The sequence below is a fragment of the Pelodiscus sinensis genome, unplaced genomic scaffold (assembly GCF_049634645.1).
Source record: "Pelodiscus sinensis isolate JC-2024 unplaced genomic scaffold, ASM4963464v1 ctg140, whole genome shotgun sequence".
NCBI classification, from domain to species: domain Eukaryota; kingdom Metazoa; phylum Chordata; order Testudines; family Trionychidae; genus Pelodiscus; species Pelodiscus sinensis.
This window is the reverse complement of record NW_027466032.1, coordinates 124992-143657: the sequence shown is the minus strand read 5'-3', so window position 1 is coordinate 143657 and position 18666 is coordinate 124992. Positions and strand designations below refer to the sequence as shown.

General features: G+C 65.5%; 1 protein-coding gene across 4 annotated transcripts in view; it reads left to right on the top strand.

Moving 5' to 3' along the window:
* Positions 1 to 17195, top strand: part of LOC142826086 (cell adhesion molecule CEACAM6-like) — a 48626-nt gene extending 31431 nt beyond the window's left edge. Inside the window, exons 3-9 of one of the 4 annotated variants that reach the window (XM_075918502.1) lie at positions 5028 to 5402; positions 15089 to 15364; positions 15495 to 15761; positions 15965 to 16075; positions 16360 to 16451; positions 16633 to 16674; positions 16960 to 17195. In XM_075918502.1, the coding sequence (XP_075774617.1) occupies positions 5028 to 5402; positions 15089 to 15364; positions 15495 to 15761; positions 15965 to 16075; positions 16360 to 16451; positions 16633 to 16674; positions 16960 to 17004 (1208 nt within the window). In that variant the 3' untranslated portion in view covers positions 17005 to 17195. The remainder of the gene's footprint in view (positions 1 to 5027; positions 5403 to 15088; positions 15365 to 15494; positions 15762 to 15964; positions 16076 to 16359; positions 16452 to 16632; positions 16675 to 16959) is intronic. The other 3 variants (XM_075918505.1, XM_075918504.1, XM_075918503.1) reach the window with 3 other exon arrangements.
* The last annotated feature ends 1471 nt before the right edge of the window (positions 17196 to 18666 follow it).

Genomic DNA, 18666 nt, shown 5'->3' with positions numbered 1-18666 from the left:
CCCCCCCCCGCAGTGGACAGGCCTGTCTGTCGGGGTCCGTCTGTCCGGCTCCCTCGGGGTGAGGTGTGTGAAGCCCCCGCCCCGTGCCGGGAGGGGAGTGTTTGGGGGGCAAGAAGGGGGATTCCTGCCCTGCCTGACTGAGGCAACTTCCCCAGGCCTGGTGTCCCCTGGTGCCCCCCCCCAGCCAGGCCCCAGAGACAGGCCGGGGTCTCCCTGGGGAAGGGACAGGGCCTGGCCAGTGACTCGGACCTCATGGGGAATCAATTGGGGGGGCTGCACCCTGGGGCAGGCGTGGGGATTGAGGGGGGAGGCTGCACCCTGGGGCGGTTGGAGGGGAGGGGGGAGCTTTTCTCTCCGTTTCCTTTGTCACTTTCCTGCATCGGCGCTAAACAAACCTGCGGCACAAACGGGTTTTTCTTCCTGTCCGGACGCCTGCGGGGTGATGGGTTTTGGGGGCAGGGAGCCAGGGCTCCAGGCGGGGGGGACCAGAACTGGGGGTGGGAGCCAGGAGTCCCTGTGCTGCCCAGTCTGTGTCGTGCTGGGAGCCCCCTGGCTGGGGGGGGGGCAGACCCAGGGGCTCCCCCCCTGGTGACAGGGGTGAGGGTTAGCCCCAGCCTGCCCCAGTGAGGACGGGGGTGAGCGGCTCCCCCTGACAGCCCAGGCCCCTGGGCGCGGTGGTGACTCACTCTCGGGGGGGGCTCCCCCTGCCCTGCCACTCGGCATCACTACAGGGAACATGTCTCCAGCTGAGCAGCCCTTCCCCCGCCCCATATGCCCCTTGGCTGCACCCTGGAGTATCAGTGTGTCCTGGATCTGGCCCGTCCCGGTGTCCCCCCCCCCCCCCCGGTATCAGTGTGTCCCAGTGCTGGCCTGTCCTGGTGTCCCCTCCCCAGTATCGGTGTGTCCCAGTGCTGGCCCGTCCCGGTGTCCCCCCCCCCGGTATCAGTGTGTCCCGGCGCTGGCCTGTCCCTGTGTCCCCCCCCGGTATCAGTGTGTCCCGGCGCTGGCCTGTCCCAGTGTCCCACCCCCCGGTATCAGTGTGTCCCGGCGCTGGCCTGTCCCTGTGTCCCCCCCCGGTATCAGTGTGTCCCGGCGCTGGCCTATCCCAGTGTCCCCCCCCCGGTATCGGTGTGTCCCGGCACTGGCCTGTCCCTGTGTCCCCCCCCGGTATCGGTGTGTCCCGGCACTGGCCTGTCCCTGTGTCCCCCCCCGGTATCGGTGTGTCCCGGCGCTGGCCCGTCCCAGTGTCCCACCCCCCGGTATCGGTGTGTCCCGGTGTGTCCCGGGTTGAGGGATGGGCTAGCCTGGGCTTCAGCAAAGCTTTGACCCATCTCCCCCGGTGTTCGTGCCAGCGGGTGAGGGCGTCGCATTGGGAACCGGCACTGGGCCGTGGGTACGGAGCCGGCTGGACTGCCGGGCCCCGCGGGCCGTGGTCGAGGGCTGATGGCAGGCTGGCCGCCGGGTTCTAGCGAGGGCCCCAAGGGTCGGTTCTAGGGCCGGTTTTGTTCAACGTCTTTGTGAATGACCCGGCGGGGGGATGGGCTGCACCCTCGGCCAGTTTGCGGTGACACTGAGCTGGGGGGAGGGGGATACGCTGGGGGGCAGGGAGGGCCCAGAGTGACCTGCACAGACGGGAGGGCTGGGCCACAAGGAATCTGAGGAGGTTCAACAAGGACAAGAGCAGAGTCCGGCCCGTGGGGCGGAGGAATCCCAAGGGTTGGTGCAGGCTGGGGGCCGGCTGGCTAGGCAGCAGTTCTGCAGAAGAGGCCCTGGGGGTGACAGTGGCTGTTACGAGTCACCAGGGCGCCCTTGTAGCCAGGAAGGCGAATGGCGGGGGGGGGGGGGATCGGGAAGGGAGCGCCCTGGGGAGACTGGACTGGAGACGCCCTGGGAGTCAGGCAGCGAGGGCCCGTCCTGGGACCCTCTTGGAAGCAGCAGGGAAAAGGCCCCACAAGTCTCCCTGCGCACGGCGCTGTGGACTGGCCGGGCAGGAGAGGGAGGAATCGGAGGCTCTTGCAGGGGGACCCGGGTTTCCCTCTTGTCCACGGGGAGCAGCGATCCGGCTCCACCCTCCCCCGCCTGCCTCACCCCCCAGTGCAGTGAGGGGAGCAACTAGTGGGAACAGGACAGGGTGTGAGTGCACGAGACTGTGGGTGTGTGAGTGAGTGTGCGGGGGGAGGGGTTGTGTGTCTGTGTTAGTGCCGGAGTTTGTTCAGTGTGTGTGTGAGTGCGGGTGTGAGTGCACGAGACTGTGGGGGTGTGAGTGAGTGTGCGGGGGGAGGGGTTGTGTGTCTGTGTTAGTGCCGGAGTTTGTTCAGTGTGTGTGTAAGTGCGGGTGTGAGTGCACGAGACTGTGGGGGTGTGAGTGTGCGGGGGGAGGGGTTGTGTGTCTGTGTTAGTGCCGGAGTTTGTTCAGTGTGTGTGTAAGTGCGGGTGTGAGTGCACGAGACTGTGGGGGTGTGAGTGAGTGTGCGGGGGGAGGGGTTGTGTGTCTGTGTTAGTGCCGGAGTTTGTTCAGTGTGTGTGTAAGTGCGGGTGTGAGTGCACGAGACTGTGGGGGTGTGAGTGAGTGTGCGGGGGGAGGGGTTGTGTGTCTGTGTTAGTGCCGGAGTTTGTTCAGTGTGTGTGCGAGTGCCGGATCATACCCCATGTGACGGACCGGACCGTGTCTGGGCACAGCTTAGGGCGTCCGCTCAGGGCGAATTGCTCAAATCCGGGGCTCTTTACAGTCCCCCTGACTGGTGACCTCTCCACACAGGCCACAAACCAGTCCCACAGAGCGCTTCAGCTGCCTGCCTGAAGCCTCCCGAGCAAAACCCCTCCGACACCCCAGCAATATCCGTGCCCCAGATGGCTCCGGGCCTATACACAGGTGGGGGGTCCTAGCACCCAATCCCACCTACCCCGAACAAGTTCTGTCCGGTTCCAAGAAACCAGCCACAGATCCCTGGTCAATTTACCCTCTGGACCTTACCCACAAATCACGCTGGGCCAATCCTTTAGAATCTATATCTAAAGGTTTATTATTACAAGAAAGACAAGCCTGAGAGTAAGGTTATTAAAGTACAGTACGTTACATGCACCGAATCTCCCAGTTCTCGATGCAGGCTCTAGCAGAGATGTTGCAGCTGCTGGTTTAAAAGTTCTTATTGCACATCCTACGATCAGGATGGGTTCACAGGTCTTCCGGGCTCTTCGATCCCTGCAGTGCTGCCTCTGGGATGAAGTGCTGAGCTGAGAACCAAATGGCATCGACCACATGGCCTCTTTATACCCTTCCTGGCCTCTTCTAGTATCCAGCAGGTCACCTGGTCAGAGGCCAATCTCTGTGTTCCCTGCTGGCTGCTCATTCTTTGGGTGTGTCTTTGGCCCATCAAGTGCTATTGTCCCACAGGGCCTGGCTACTCAGCCTGTCCATAGCAATGCTTAACCACATTCAGAGAAATATTCAGCTTCTACACAGATTACAGATCTACACACACAGACATTATATACTCACATAAACAGTGTACACAGGATCAGAAAACAACAAGCTCCCATTCAATACCCCACATGGCTCCCTTTTTACCAATTTCTGGGGCCAACACCCCCACCTACGGGTGCAGCAGCGATCTGGCTGCTTCCCTCCAACTCAGTAATGTGACACCCCAATGGGAAAGTTTGCACGGATCTAAGCTCAGTAAACGCGCCTGTTGCCTTTTCCCCTGAGGAAGATCCCGGTTCCGTTCAGCCACCAGGGTGTCAGGCGCCAGGGTGCCCCAGGCAGACAGAGCCCAGGAACCAGGAGCGGGCCGAGCCGCGGGCTGGGCGAAAGGGGGGGGGAAGGGAACGAAGACCAGGAGCAGCTCAGTCGAGGGGCCGCGATGCAGCAAGTGGGGGGAATCCGGGCCCCGTGGGAGCCGGGGCCAGGCGAGGCGCCCCACAGAGCGGCCGGGGTTCAAGGACCCGCACGGCCAATGCTGGTGCTGAACCCCTGGTAGGGGCCCCGCAGCGGTGAGTCCCGCAGATCCTGCGGCCCGGGCCACGTGCACCGAGAACACCCCGCTCTCCCCGCCAGGGGCCCGGAGCCGCCCCTGCTCCGGGTCCGGGTCGCTGCCCCCTGGGGCCACTTCTCGCTCGGCAGCCTCCGAGTTTCCACGAGGGGGCGGTCGCGGGCAGGGCGGGAGAGGGTTTGCGGAGGGGGGGCCCTGCCCCCCAGGGGCGCCCCCCCCCCCTCGTGTGACCTGCCCATCGGCCAGGGCCGGACCCCTGGGCAGGGCGGGTGCGAGAAAGGGGCCGGACCAGGTGCCTGCGCTGACCCGGGCGGGGGCGGAGCTTCATACCCCCCCCCCCCCGCCCCGCTCTGCCCTTTGCCCCGCTGGGACCAGGCGTCTGATAGCCGGCGCGTCCCGCGGCAGCGACCGGCGATGGGGCGAGGCCCCCCCCCGGCCGGGCGGCCCTTGGGCCCGGGTTCTCCTGGCAGGTCAGAGCGGGGGGGACCCAGGTGTCCGGGACACGAGCCAGTGTCCGGCGAAGCAGCGGGGCTGAGCTGCGGGGACCCCAGGGCGCGGGGGGGGGGTCCGAGGATTCCCTCCCCAGGCCGGTTCTGTCCCCAGCCCCTGGGCCCCGCAGATCCTGCTTCGCAAGGGGAGGTTCGCAGGGAGCAGCTGTTTGTGTCTCGCTGCCCCAGGGCATGGGGGGGCACAACCCCCCCGCTTCTCCCCAGCCCCAGCCTGTGCGGAGACCCAGGGACCGGGGCCCCCACGCGGGAGATCCCCCCCCCCCCACTGGTTCCTGCTCCAGGCCGCGGGGGAGCGGGCGGGTCGAGGTGGGAGGGGAAGTCGGGGCTGCCCTGCCAGAGCCCATTAACCCCCCTTCCCGTCACGCTGCAGCAAAGGCTCCTGGCGAGGGGCCCTGGCAGCTGAGACGGGGCGGTCGGGGGAGGGGCGGGGCAGGGGACACGAAGGGCTGCCCGAGGGGGGGCAGAGGAAAGCGGGGGGGCAGGTCGGGAGTGAGGGGCACCGTTAGTATCTGGGCTCCCCCCGCAGCCTCCGTCCTGGGCTCCTGCCTCCAGCCGGCGCCGGTCCAGAGCACCCGGCCCCCAGGGACCATCGTCCTCAGCCCGCCGAGCCCCGCGGTGGGAGGGGGCGTCAGCCTGGCCCCGCGGGATCCTCCGCAGAACGTGCTGAGCTGCGCCTGGTTCCGATCAGCGACCACTGATGAGACCAGACGGATCCTCACTTACTACCCGTCGGCACCGTCTGATCCGATCACCGGCCCGGCGCACACGGGGCGGGAGACAGGGGGGCCGGGCTGCGCCCTGCACATCGCGGGGGTGACGCTCAGTGACACCGGGACCTACTCGCTGCTGATGGAGGCTCCCGGGAACAGAGTCCTCACCGCGGTGCTTCTGCGCGTCTGGGGTAAGTGACACCCCGGGGACCCCCCCCTCGGGCTCCTACCTCTGAGACTCTTACTTGAGCAGACTTATGGGGCAATGCGCATGCGCGGAAGCACTGAGCATGCCCAGTGTCTCTGCTGAAGCCACTGCCCTTCGCTCTGCCCACTCTATAACTTTTCTGCTTCCTTATTTTTCCAAGGGGTTAAAAACGGAGAAAAGGGGCTAAACCGAGGAGGGGGGTGAAACCTGACTGGGGGGGCGGGGAAGGGGCTTAGATTCGGGGCCGGGGTAAACTCAGGGCTGGGGGTGAGGGGAGGTCCATCCCCAGTACAGGCAGGGCAGAGGGGTACGGACAGTCACCCCCTGGGAGCGAGGCACCATCGCAGAGTGTCCCGGCCAGGGGGGCTTCTTCATTTGCTTAAACCTGCTCTTTTATCCTTTACTCGGGGGAGGCACTGAGCATGCTCAGTAGGGCCACAGAGCCTCTGCCCTTCTCCCTTCCCTTACTAAGGAGAAGTCTTGCTTAGTACACTTGGAAAGGGGTTAAGGCAGGACAGGAATCTCCTCACAGTTCACACATTTGTGTTGTCTGCTGCCTGCGAATCACTGAGTTGCCCTCCCGTCCCTCTATCCCACTCTCATTGTAGTTTTGCTCCTTGCAAATGCTATTGCTGTTACTTGCAATTTTAACAAGTGGGGTTCCGCAGGGGTCTGCTTTGGGACCGGCTCTGTTCAATATCTGCATCAACCATTTAGATATTGGCATAGAAAGTACGTTTATTAAGTTTGCAGATGATACCAAGCTGGGAGGGGTTGCGACTGCTCTGGAGGATGGGTCAGAATTCAAAATGACCTGGACAAATTGGAGAAATGGTCTGAGATAAACAGGATGAAGTTTAATAAAGACAAATGCAAAGTGCTCCACTTAGGAAGGAACAATCAGTTTCACACATACAGAATGGGAAGCGACTGTCTAGGAAGGAGTACGGCAGAAAGGGATCTAGGGCTTAGAGTGGACCACAAGTTGAATGAGAGTCAGCAGTGTGATGCCGTTGCAAAGAAAGCAAACATGATTCTGGGCTGCATGAACAGGTGTGTTGTGAGCAAGACACGGGGAGTCATTCGTCCGCTCTGCTCTGTGCTGGTTACGCCTCACTTGGAGTGTTGTGTCCTGTTCTGGGCACCGCATTTCAAGAAAGATGTGGAGAAATTGGAGAGGGTCCAGAGAAGAGCAATGAGAATGATGAAAGGTCTAGAGAACATGAGCTGTGAGGGAAGGCTGACAGAACTGGGCTTGTTTAGCTTAGAAGATTGAGGGGGGACATGAGAGCAGTTTCCAGGTATCTAAAAGGGTGTCATAAGGGGGAGGGAGAAAACTTGTTCATCTTGGCCTCTGGAGATAGAACAAGAAGCAATGGGCTTAAACTGCAGCAAGGGAGGTTTAGGTTGGACATTAGGAAAAAGTTCCTGCCTGTCAGGGTGGTTAAATGCTGCAATAAATTGCCCAGGGAGGCTGTGAAATCCCCGTCTCTGGGGATATTTAGGAGCAGGTTGGATAAATGTCTCTCAGGGCTGGTCTAGACAGTGCTGGGTCCTGCCATGGGGGCCGGGGACTGGACTTGATGGCTCTCGAGGTCCCTTCCAGGCCTAGTGCTCTATGATTCTATGAATTATTCTGCGCAGCGCCTGTCACTCTCCAATTTGGTTTTGTTTTACCAGCTACTGCTCAGAAACACTTATGACCTACGAGGAGAGGCTGAGGGGTTTGGGTCTGTTCAGTCTGCAGAAGAGCAGAGTGAGGGGGGATTTGAGAGCAGCCGCAGCTCCCTGCAGGAGGGTTCCAAAGAGGCTGGAGAGAGGCTGGTCTCAGTGCGAGCAGGTGGCAGAACAAGGAGCAATGGGCTCTAGTTGCAGTGGGGGAGGTCTGGGTTGGTGGACGGGGATCCCTCGTGTCCGGTCCCCCGGTTACCCTGACACACCCACTCGTGTATCGTTGGAGTCGGTAAATTTATTACATTTCCCGCTTTACACTCCGTTCGGTGATAATGGTTGCTCCTTCCCCACCAGCTCGGGCTACGATAGCCCGGTAAGGGGACGAACTAGGGAAGGGGTTCGGGCCCACCCTCACTCCGAACCCCGACCCAGGGCCCTAAGGGACGGACTCACGCCCGTCCTAGCGGAGGGGGTCGAAACCCCTAGACTCCCCTGCTCTCGGGGTCCATGCCCCCGCCCTGGCCCGCTTCTTCCCTAGCGCTGCCGTAGCCAGGGGACCCAGGGTTACACCTCACCCAAGGTCTCTGGCTCCGCTTGCTGGCTCCTTCCTCTCCCTTCCGCCAGCCCGGGGTTCCCATGTGAATCGCCCGCCGAGCCTGGAGTGATGACGTCCCTCCTGACGTCCCTCCCCGGCCCCCTGGGTCGGCGTCCTGCCAGACGCCATTCCCTCGCGTCACTTCTGGGTCTCAGAGGGGTGTCGTCACTAGTGACGTCCCTTTAACCGGCCCCTGGGCTCTTCGCGGCGTTCTGCCCCCGCGCTGCCAAGCCCCGCCTTCCGGTCTCGGCGGAGACGCGGCGGTTACACGAGGGGGCGGGGCCACCCCGCCACAGTTGGACATTAGGAAAAACGATTTCCCTAGGCGGGCGGGGAAGCGCTGGGCTGGGTTCCCTGGGGAGGGGGGAGTCTCCATCCCTAGAGGTGTTGAAGTCCCGGCTTGACACAGCCCTGGCCGGGTGGATTTATTTGGGATTGGTCCTGCCTAGGGCAGGGGGCTGGACTTGACGTTCTCAGGTCTCTGCCAGCCCTGTGGCTCTGTGGTTCTACCACAGCAATTCTTTGTGTGACTCTCTGAGAGCACTTGCTACCTTGTGTGTGTCGTTCCAGCCCTGCCTTCCTGAGGGCGTAATATCCAGCCCCGCAGACTCAGGAAAACCTCCCCCCCGCCCCTCTCCCACTGTCTCTGCTTCAACCAAAGCGACCAGCAGAGAAGGGGAACGACGCCCCCAAGAGCCCCCCCCGCGCTCCCCTCCCCGCGTGCGCATCCCTCCATCCGTGTGCAGGGCAAGTCCGACCCCAGAACCGCACTGAACTCTGGGACACAGAAACCCGGGTCGCACGGCCTGCTGGGAAATCCCTGCTCCCGATGCCAGTGACCCCTCGCCGGCCCACACCCAGGCCGATTCCGGGGAGCGTCCCCGCTGGGAGCCAGGCACTGGGGCTGCCCAGTTGAATGCTGAGGTCCCTGTAAGGCGGGGATGGGGCCCCCCGGCCCTCAGGCTGGGATGCTCCGGGCTCCCTCCCGCCCCCTGCAACAAGGCAGCTCGGCGCTGGCGCTCTGGCCATGCGGGGGAGGGGCTCTGAGGCGTGTTGCCCCCTGTACCCCGCGTGGCTGGAGCCCCAGTGCGGCTTGTGCCACGCAGAGCAGCCCTCCCCCATCAATCTGCCTCTTGAACTCCCCTGTCTGCAGCCCCCGTCCCCCTCGCTCCCCTGGTCGCTCTGCCTCTGGCTTCTCAAGGCTGCTCCCTCGGTCAGGCCTCCCCTCGCTAGCCACATGTGAGTAGAGCACAGCCTGGGTATTGCATGGACAGGGGGTCTGAGGATGTCAAGGACCAGTCGACTAGTGGATCCCCCCCCTTGCTGCCTCTATCAGGCAGAGGCTGCAAAGGGGGGAGAAGGGTACTTCCAGGGGCAGCCACCACCCAGCGGAGCCGGGGATCAGCTGTGCGGCTGCCCCTTTGAAACGCCGCCTCTGAGTTTCAAAGGGGCAGCAGCTGATGCCGGCTCTCCGCAGAGAGAGGCGGGTACGTCACACGGCCGTGTACAACTCACCAGCACAAGTCAGCAAATCACAACAACCTTCTGTTGCCTTGGTAACGGGAGGGGTTCAACTCCCAGACACCTGGTGGGGGGGTTTCTAGCCCAGAGAGGAGGGGCGGGGCGTGCCAGGGCCTTGGGGGAAGTGCCGGCTGCTTAGGCTCGTGGGCAGAGCCAGGGAGGTGCTGACTGGCTCACGCTGGCCACAGGCTTAATCTTTGTATTCATGCCCCTCAGTGTGACAGAAGCTATTTGCATATATTTGCATGGATATTTGCATGTACACGCAACCACACTTAAGCTGCAGCCCTTGGCATGAGCTGTGAGTAGCCCCGGCCCCCGGGTCCCACGCGGAGCAGCCCTGCTATAGAACAGACCGAAGTGCAGGGGCCCGTTCAGGGAGGGTGGAACAACGGAAAACGTGGAAGTGGCTGAAATGCTCAATGAAATCTTGGGTTTGGTTTCAACAGCCCGCTCGTGCGACCGGACAGTTACACTAGTGAGTGGGCGTGAAAATGCGGGGGAGGGGCTAAGGGCAGACCTAGGCAAAGCACACAAGTTGCGGGGGTGAATGAGACGCCCCCCAGCGACCGTGGGCTGGCGAGATGCGCCCGGACGGCGCGGGGAGATGGCCCAGGTCTCTGAGCCGGCAGCCGTTCTCGTTGGGGAGCCTCGGGGGGGGCGGAGGTTCCCGGGCACTGGAAAAGGGCCATTGCCCGGCCGGGCTAGACAACGGGAGATCAGGCCGTTCCTTTGGGTCCCCGGAGAGCCCACAGACACAGAAATGAGCCGTCACGAGCACCCCCGGAGAGCCCACAGACACAGAAATGAGCCGTCGCGAGCATCCCCCGGAGAGCCCACAGACACAGAAATGAGCCGTCGCGAGCATCCCCCGGAGAGCCCACAGACACAGAAATGAGCCGTCGCGAGCACCCCCGGAGAGCCCACAGACACAGAAATGAGCCGTCGCGAGCACCCCCGGAGAGCCCACAGACACAGAAATGAGCCGTCGCGAGCACCCCCGGAGAGCCCACAGACACAGAAATGAGCCGTCGCGAGCACCCCCCGGAGAGCCCACAGACACAGAAATGAGCTGTCGCGAGCACCCCCCGGAGAGCCCACAGACACAGAAATGAGCCGTCGCGAGCACCCCCGGAGAGCCCACAGACACAGAAATGAGCCGTCGCGAGCACCCCCCGGAGAGCCCACAGACACAGAAATGAGCCGTCGCGAGCACCCCCCGGAGAGCCCACAGACACAGAAATGAGCCGTCGCGAGCATCCCCCGGAGAGCCCACAGACACAGAAATGAGCCGTCGCGAGCATCCCCGGAGAGCCCACAGACACAGAAATGAGCCGTCGCGAGCACCCCCGGAGAGCCCACAGACACAGAAATGAGCCGTCGCGAGCACCCCCGGAGAGCCCACAGACACAGAAATGAGCCGTCGCGAGCACCCCCGGAGAGCCCACAGACACAGAAATGAGCCGTCGCGAGCACCCCCGGAGAGGCCACAGACACAGAAATGAGCCGTCGCGAGCACCCCCGGAGAGCCCACAGACACAGAAATGAGCCGTCGCGAGCACCCCCCGGAGAGCCCACAGACACAGAAATGAGCCGTCGCGAGCACCCCCCGGAGAGCCCACAGACACAGAAATGAGCCGTCGCGAGCACCCCCGGAGAGCCCACAGACAGAAATGAGCCGTCGCGAGCACCCCCGGAGAGCCCACAGACACAGAAATGAGCCGTCGCGAGCACCCCCGGAGAGCCCACAGACACAGAAATGAGCCATCGCGAGCACCCCCGGAGAGCCCACAGACACAGAAATGAGCCGTCGCGAGCACCCCCGGAGAGCCCACAGACACAGAAATGAGCCGTCGTGAGCATCCCCCGGAGAGCCCACAGACACAGAAATGAGCCGTCGCGAGCACCCCCGGAGAGCCCACAGACACAGAAATGAGCCGTCGCGAGCACCCCCGGAGAGCCCACAGACACAGAAATGAGCCGTCGCGAGCACCCCCCGGAGAGCCCACAGACACAGAAATGAGCCGTCGCGAGCACCCCCGGAGAGCCCACAGACAGAAATGAGCCGTCGCGAGCACCCCCGGAGAGCCCACAGACAGAAATGAGCCGTCGCGAGCACCCCCGGAGAGCCCACAGACACAGAAATGAGCCGTCGCGAGCACCCCCCGGAGAGCCCACAGACACAGAAATGAGCCGTCGCGAGCACCCCCGGAGAGCCCACAGGCACAGAAATGAGCCGTCGCGAGCACCCCCGGAGAGCCCACAGACAGAAATGAGCCGTCGCGAGCATCCCCCGGAGAGCCCACAGACACAGAAATGAGCCGTCGCGAGCACCCCCCGGAGAGCTGCCACGGTTCATGCCTTGTGCACGGGGAGGGGCTGGCAGGGGCTGTCTTGGCTCAGTGAAGCTCGTGACACTAACGTTACCCAGTGAGGTGGTGCCGAGCTGCCGGGCCGTAGTGCCCAGGGTCGGGGGTCAGGGCATGTTAAACAGGCTCCCCGACATGGTCAATGGAGCGGGGATTTCACCATCCCCGGCTTCATTCCAATAGAAATGGGCACCGGGCTGTGCCGCGGGCCAGGACGCGGGTCATGAGGCGTAAGGGAGCGGTCAAAAGGCTTCCCCTTGGACCGATCCGCGTCGTCACTCGCGCGCTGGCGTCTAGACACAGCCCCGGCGCTGGCCGTGGGGCTGGAAGGGCTCAGCTCTAGGGACATTTTCATCAATAGCTTCATCCCTGCTTCAGCCATTGGCTTTGAGACCGGGGGGGGGGGGCACGCGGTAACACCCCCAATGTGTGGGCACAAGCAGAGTGACCCAGCCAGGGGACCAATGAGAGCGGGGGCGCTTCGCTGCACTTCCCCCCAGCCTGCCAGTGGGGGGGATGAGGCAGGGCAGGGCAGCAGAGGGGTGGAACAGGAGTGGGGGTGACCCCAGCCTGCCAGTGGGGGGGACGAGACAGGGCAGGGCAGCAGAGGGGTGGCACAGGAGTGGGGGTGACCCCAGCCTGCCAGTGGGGGGGACGAGGCAGGGCAGGGCAGCAGAGGGGTGGAACAGGAGTGGGGGTGACCCCAGCCTGCCAGTGGGGGGGACGAGGCAGGGCAGGGCAGCAGAGGGGTGGAACAGGAGTGGGGGTGACCCCAGCCTGCCAGTGGGGGGGGACGAGGCAGGGCAGGGCAGGAGGGAAGTGGCACAGGAGTGGGGGTGACCTCAGCCTGCCAGTGGGGGGGGGACAAGGCAGGGCAGGGCAGGAGAGGGGTGGAACAGGAGTGGGGGTGACCCCAGCCTGCCAGTGGGGGGGGGGGGACGAGGCAGGGCAGGGCAGCAGAGGGGTGGAACAGGAGTGGGGGTGACCCCAGCCTGCCAGTGGGGGGGGGGGGACGAGGCAGGGCAGGGCAGCAGAGGGGTGGCACAGGAGTGGGGGTGACCCCAGCCTGCCAGTGGGGGGGACGAGGCAGGGCAGGGCAGCAGAGGGGTGGCACAGGAGTGGGGGTGACCCCAGCCTGCCAGTGGGGGGGACGAGGCAGGGCAGGGCAGCAGAGGGGTGGCACAGGAGTGGGGGTGACCCCAGCCTGCCAGTGGGGGGGGATGAGGCAGGGCAGGGCAGCAGAGGGGTGGCACAGGAGTGGGGGTGACCCCAGCCTGCCAGTGGGGGGGGATGAGGCAGGGCAGGGCAGGAGAGGGGTGGCACAGGAGTGGGGGTGACCCCAGCCTGCCAGTGGGGGGGACGAGGCAGGGCAGGGCAGCAGAGGGGTGGCACAGGAGTGGGGGTGACCCCAGCCTGCCAGTGGGGGGGACGAGGCAGGGCAGGGCAGCAGAGGGGTGGCACAGGAGTGGGGGTGACCCCAGCCTGCCAGTGGGGGGGGATGAGGCAGGGCAGGGCAGCAGAGGGGTGGCACAGGAGTGGGGGTGACCCCAGCCTGCCAGTGGGGGGGGATGAGGCAGGGCAGGGCAGGAGAGGGGTGGCACAGGAGTGGGGGTGACCCCAGCCTGCCAGTGGGGGGGACGAGGCAGGGCAGGGCAGCAGAGGGGTGGCACAGGAGTGGGGGTGACCCCAGCCTGCCAGTGGGGGGGACGAGGCAGGGCAGGGCAGGGCAGCAGAGGGGTGGCACAGGAGTGGGGGTGACCCCAGCCTGCCAGTGGGGGGGGACGAGACAGGGCAGGGCAGCAGAGGGGTGGCACAGGAGTGGGGGTGACCCCAGCCTGCCAGTGGGGGGGACGAGGCAGGGCAGGGCAGCAGAGGGGTGGCACAGGAGTGGGGGTGACCCCAGCCTGCCAGTGGGGGGGGACGAGGCAGGGCAGGGCAGCAGAGGGGTGGCACAGGAGTGGGGGTGACCCCAGCCTGCCAGTGGGGGGGGATGAGACAGGGCAGGGCAGCAGAGGGGTGGCACAGGAGTGGGGGTGACCCCAGCCTGCCAGTGGGGGGGACGAGGCAGGGCAGGGCAGCAGAGGGGTGGCACAGGAGTGGGGGTGACCCCAGCCTGCCAGTGGGGGGGACAAGGCAGGGCAGGGCAGGAGAGGGGTGGCACAGGAGTGGGGGTGACCCCAGCCTGCCAGTGGGGGGGACGAGGCAGGGCAGGGCAGCAGAGGGGTGGAACAGGAGTGGGGGTGACCCCAGCCTGCCAGTGGGGGGGACGAGGCAGGGCAGGGCAGGGCAGCAGAGGGGTGGCACAGGAGTGGGGGTGACCCCAGCCTGCCAGTGGGGGGGGACGAGACAGGGCAGGGCAGCAGAGGGGTGGCACAGGAGTGGGGGTGACCCCAGCCTGCCAGTGGGGGGGACGAGGCAGGGCAGGGCAGCAGAGGGGTGGCACCGGAGTGGGGGTCACCCCAGCCCTTGCCCGGCTCGCCAGGCCCCCTCGCCCCTCCCCTCTGCGTGGAGAGTGCACGTGGAGCGCCAGGGCGTGAGAACACACGGGGGGGGGGGGGGTGCAAGTGTAAAAAGGAGGCAACGGTGCAAACGGCATCGCTCAGTGTGGCAGGCAGGACGCAGGACGTGACTGGGCTGCCCCCGGGCTGAGCCCCCTCGGCGGGACCCTGGGGGGAGGCCCGACCCCGACCCGACCCCTGGGCTGAGGGGAGGCTGCTGGCTCTGAGCTCAGTGTTTCCAGTGGCCGTTCCGTCCCCTGCCACGTGATGCCCCCGCTAGGACCGTGCCAGGGCCAGCAGCGCGTCTGAGAGGGGCAGTTCCCCCCCCGCCCCCCAGAAACTGCCGCCCGTCGCACATCGCCGCAGAGCCGTTCTGTGCGCAGCGCTGCCGGGAGCGGCTCCCGTAGGACTGGGCGCTGCCGGGAGCCGTGTCCTCTGGGGCGTTTCCTCGCCCGCCGACCCGAGGGAAAACGCGACAGGCAGCACGTTGCTATAAGGCAGCGGCTTCTACATTGAACCTGCCCCCAGCACAGAGCCGGCCCGGTGTGTGGCCTCTGTCCCAGGCCTGGGGAGTCACCGCCCCCCCCCCCCCCCAGACGGTCGCTCAGCCCAATGAACGGAAGGTTTATTGGTTCGGAGCCGGGAGCCGGGCACAGTCCGCGCTATTGCTCTGGGGGAGCAGGGCCTGGGGTCTGGGGCCTGGCCCCCTCCTGCTCCGCCCCCTCCCTGGTCCTCAGACCAGCCCAAACTCACCAGCTCCCAGGCCCTGGTCCCCAGCCCGGAGTCACCCGCCTCCCCTTTGTGCCCCGCCCGGCCCAGGGTGTTACCTGCTGTCCCCTCGCCTCAGGCTGAGAGGCTGCACCCAGGGAGTCGTGCTCAGCTGACCCCTCCTTGTCCAGACAGTGCACCGTGTCTGGGGAAACTGAGGCACACACCCACAGAAACACTACAGAGCTGCACTGGCCGGATCCATCTGCTCCCCCCACTGAGGCTCTCTCTGCTCCTCGCACAGAAATGCTGCCCAGGCCCACGGTGATGCCCAACCAGACCTTGGTGCCTGAGAACAGGACCTTCTCCCTCACGTGTAACAGCTCCCCCAGCGCCGACACCCGGCTCTGGCTCCGGGACGGGGAGCCCCTTGGGCCCAGCCGGCGGCTGGTTTTGTCCCCCGACAACCGCACCCTGACAGTGCTGAACGTCACCCGGGGCGACGCCGGCGCCTACCAGTGCGAGGTCGGGAACGCCGTCAGCTCCAACCGCAGCGAGCCCAGCCCCGTGACAGTGACCTGTGAGTAGCCGCAGCCCCGGCCCTGCCCGGCCACCGAGATGCAGCTGCTTCTGGGGTGGGGCGTGTGGCTTTGGTAACCAGAGACCCCTCTCTGGTGCCACCGTCTCCTGCCCCGTCTCTCTCTGTGTAGATGGGCCAGACTCCGCCAGGATAGACCCACCAGGCCCCATCCTCCTGCCCCTGGGGTCCCCTCTGACCCTCACGTGTGTCGCCGACTCCGTCCCAGCCCCGAGCTATCGCTGGGCTCTCAACGGCACCGACACTGGCCAGACCGGCAGCAGCTTCACCTTGACCCTCACGACCAGCGCTCAGCAGGGCACGTACGAGTGCCAGGCTCACAACTCGGGCACCAACCTCACTGCCTGGGCGTCGGTCGCCGTGCGGGTGCCGGGGCCGGGTGAGTCCCTGGGAGGGAGCTGGGCTCTGCACACCCTACGGGGCAGCGCAGCGCTAGGGGGCCCTGGGCTGCAGGTACCTGGGGCTCAGCAGGGGGTGCTCTTCTCTGGCAGGCAGGGCTCCTCCAATGGGCACTAGGGGGTGCTGTGGGGCGGAGAGTGGGGGGGACGGTGGCTGTAATACCCCTCCCCCGTCTCTCCCCAGATTCCCCTCCCCCGGATGCCGATTTGGGTCTCTCTGCCGGGGCCATCGCTGGGATCATCATCGGGTCCCTGGCCGGGGTGGCGCTGGCCGGAGTCGTGGCCTATTTCCTCTGTGAGTTACAGCCCCCACCCCTGGAGAGCCGGGACGCCTGGTTCTCACCCCAGCTCTGGGAGGGGGGTGGGGGCTAGTGGTTAGAGCTGGGCGGGGCTGGGAGCCAGGATTCCTGGGTTGTCTCCCCAGCTCTGGCAGGGGGGTGGGGGCTAGTGGTTAGAGCTGGGCGGGGCTGGGAGCCAGGATTCCTGGGTTATCTCCCCAGCTCTGGGAGGGGGATAGGGGCTAGTGGTTAGAGCTGGGCACCAGGATCCTGGTCCCAGCGTCTCTGATGCTCTTCCCAGACTCTCGCTGCCGGATCGAGCCCCCGCAGGCGAAAGCGGCGCCCGTCCTGGTGTACGAGAACCTGCCCCCGACAGCCTGTGCCGGGGGGGCGGTGAGTGACAAGGGCTCAGCCCCGCCCCCTCCTCTGCTGCGCCCTCAGTCCCGACCCGCAGCCCCTGCCTGGGGGTCTCACAAACCCGGGGTCCCTCTGACTCTGCCGAGATCCCCTTGGGGCCGGGGGGGACATTTCTGGAGTCTGGTTTTAACACCCCTCTTCCCTCCCTCCGCTCTAGGCCCCACCCAGGAGCCCCCGTGATCCTGGCCCCACGTACGAGGTGAGCCCTCGCCCCGGCCCTGCGTCCTTGCCCCAGGGGTTTGGGTCCAGTGGGGGGAGGGGGAGCTGCCCCCCAAACCCGCTGGCTGAGGAGGGGGCTGGTTATCTCACCCCAGAGCTGGGGGGGCAGCAGGAGCCCGAGGGACCAGCCGGGATGGGCTGGGGGCCAGCACTGGGTGGGGGGGCTGCAGAGCCCAGCGGGGAGAGGTGGGGGGCTGGGCCGTGCAGGGGGGTCCCTGGTTCTCTGCGGGGGCATCTCTGGCTGACCCGTCCCTGTCGCCCCCAGACTCTGCAGCCGCGACAGCCGGACGTGTACGAGGAGCTGAAGTGACCCCCCCAACCCTCTCTGCTGGCACTCTGATGCATGCTGGGAAAAGCGACTCTGGGGCCTATTCCCTAGGCCAGGCGGCGGGGGCTGGGCTAATCCCCCCTGCTCCGGGGGGAGGGTTCCAGGTGTCCGGGATTCAACCCGACAGTCCGGTTTGGGGGCCTCTGTCCAGTAAAACATCCAGAAAAGCCAGAGATGCGCAGTGGCCGGGATTTCCTGGGTTTCCAGCGGGCGCCGAGGGAAGCCGGGCGGGGGCTGGGCACCGAGGGGCTCACGGGCCCCTGGCTCTGCCGCTCACAGACCCCAAGGGGAGCTACTGCCAGGGGGTTGTCTCCAGCTGGGAGCGGGGGCCGTTGCAGGGGACGGGGCCTGAGGCTGGGGGCTGGACCCACAGCTTGGGGGTGGGGGCCAGCCAGCAGTGGGGGAGGGGGTGACAGGCGGGGGCTGGACCCACGGGGGCGGCCGGGGTGGGTTCAGGAGTCGGGCTCCGGGCAGCGTCTCCCCAGTTTAGTCTCCAGGTTCCCCATCGCCCTGTTCACTCCAGCGCCTCCTGCTCCGGCGCCGCGCAATAAACAGCCGGCTGTCTCGTCATGCCCGGGCGTGCTGGGGCTGGGTGGAGGGGTCGAGACTGAGTCTTAGCCCTGCATCTCCCTGTACCCAGACCCCCCAGAGCCTGTCCCTGGCACCCCAATCCTCTGCCCCAGGCTCAGCTCAGAGCCCCTCCCACACTGGAAATCTCTGAGCCCAGGGGTTCTCAAACCTTGTGATGCCGCAACCCCCTGAAATGCTAAACAAATTTGTGGGACCCCCCCCAGTGTTGTTAAACAAAATAAAAGGGGGGGTGGAGCTAAAGTTAAGCAAAAGTTGCACCAATTTGTCCAGTTTGGGACTCCACCCAGCCCTCCCGCTGAGCCAGGCCCGCCAGCACCCCCATCCCAGTGCACCCCCCCTTCCCCTAAGCCAGGCCCCCCAGCACCCCCATCCCAGTGCACCCCATCTCCCACTGAGCCAGGCTCCCCCAGCACTCCCATCCCAGTGCACCCCCTCTCCCTCTGAGCCAGGCCCCCTAGCACCCCCATCTCAGTGCAGCCCCCCCTTCCCCATGAGCCAGGTCACCCAGCACCCCCATCCCTGCGCACCCTCCTCCCCCTGAGCCAGGCCCCCCCAGCACTCCCATCCCTGCGCACCCCCTCTCCCCCTGAGCCAGGCCCCCCCAGCATCCCCCATCCCCGTGCACCCTCTCTCCCACTAAGCCAGGCCCCCCCAGCACTCCCATCCCTGCGCACCCCCCTCCCCCTGAGCCAGGCCCCCCCCAGCACTCCCGTCCCTGTGCACCCCCTCTCCCACTGAGCCAGACCCCCCAGCACCCTCCATCCCAGTGCACCCCCCTCCCCCTGAGCCAGGTCACCCAGTGTGATGGCACGTCGGGATTTTCCCATCTCCTGCACCCCCGAAATGGCATGAACAGACTCCACCAGCCAGTAGAATGGAGGTTGTTTACTGCCCCTCCAGGATACAGCACAGCACAGATGTAATCTGGTTATAGGAACTGGGGGCTAAGAGGCCTCAATGGCCCCCTTGAGATAGGGGAATCCCAGCCCCCTCCCCAGCTCCTTCTTCCCTGCCTTCCAGCCAGGAACTAACTCTACCTCTCCAAGCCCTGCC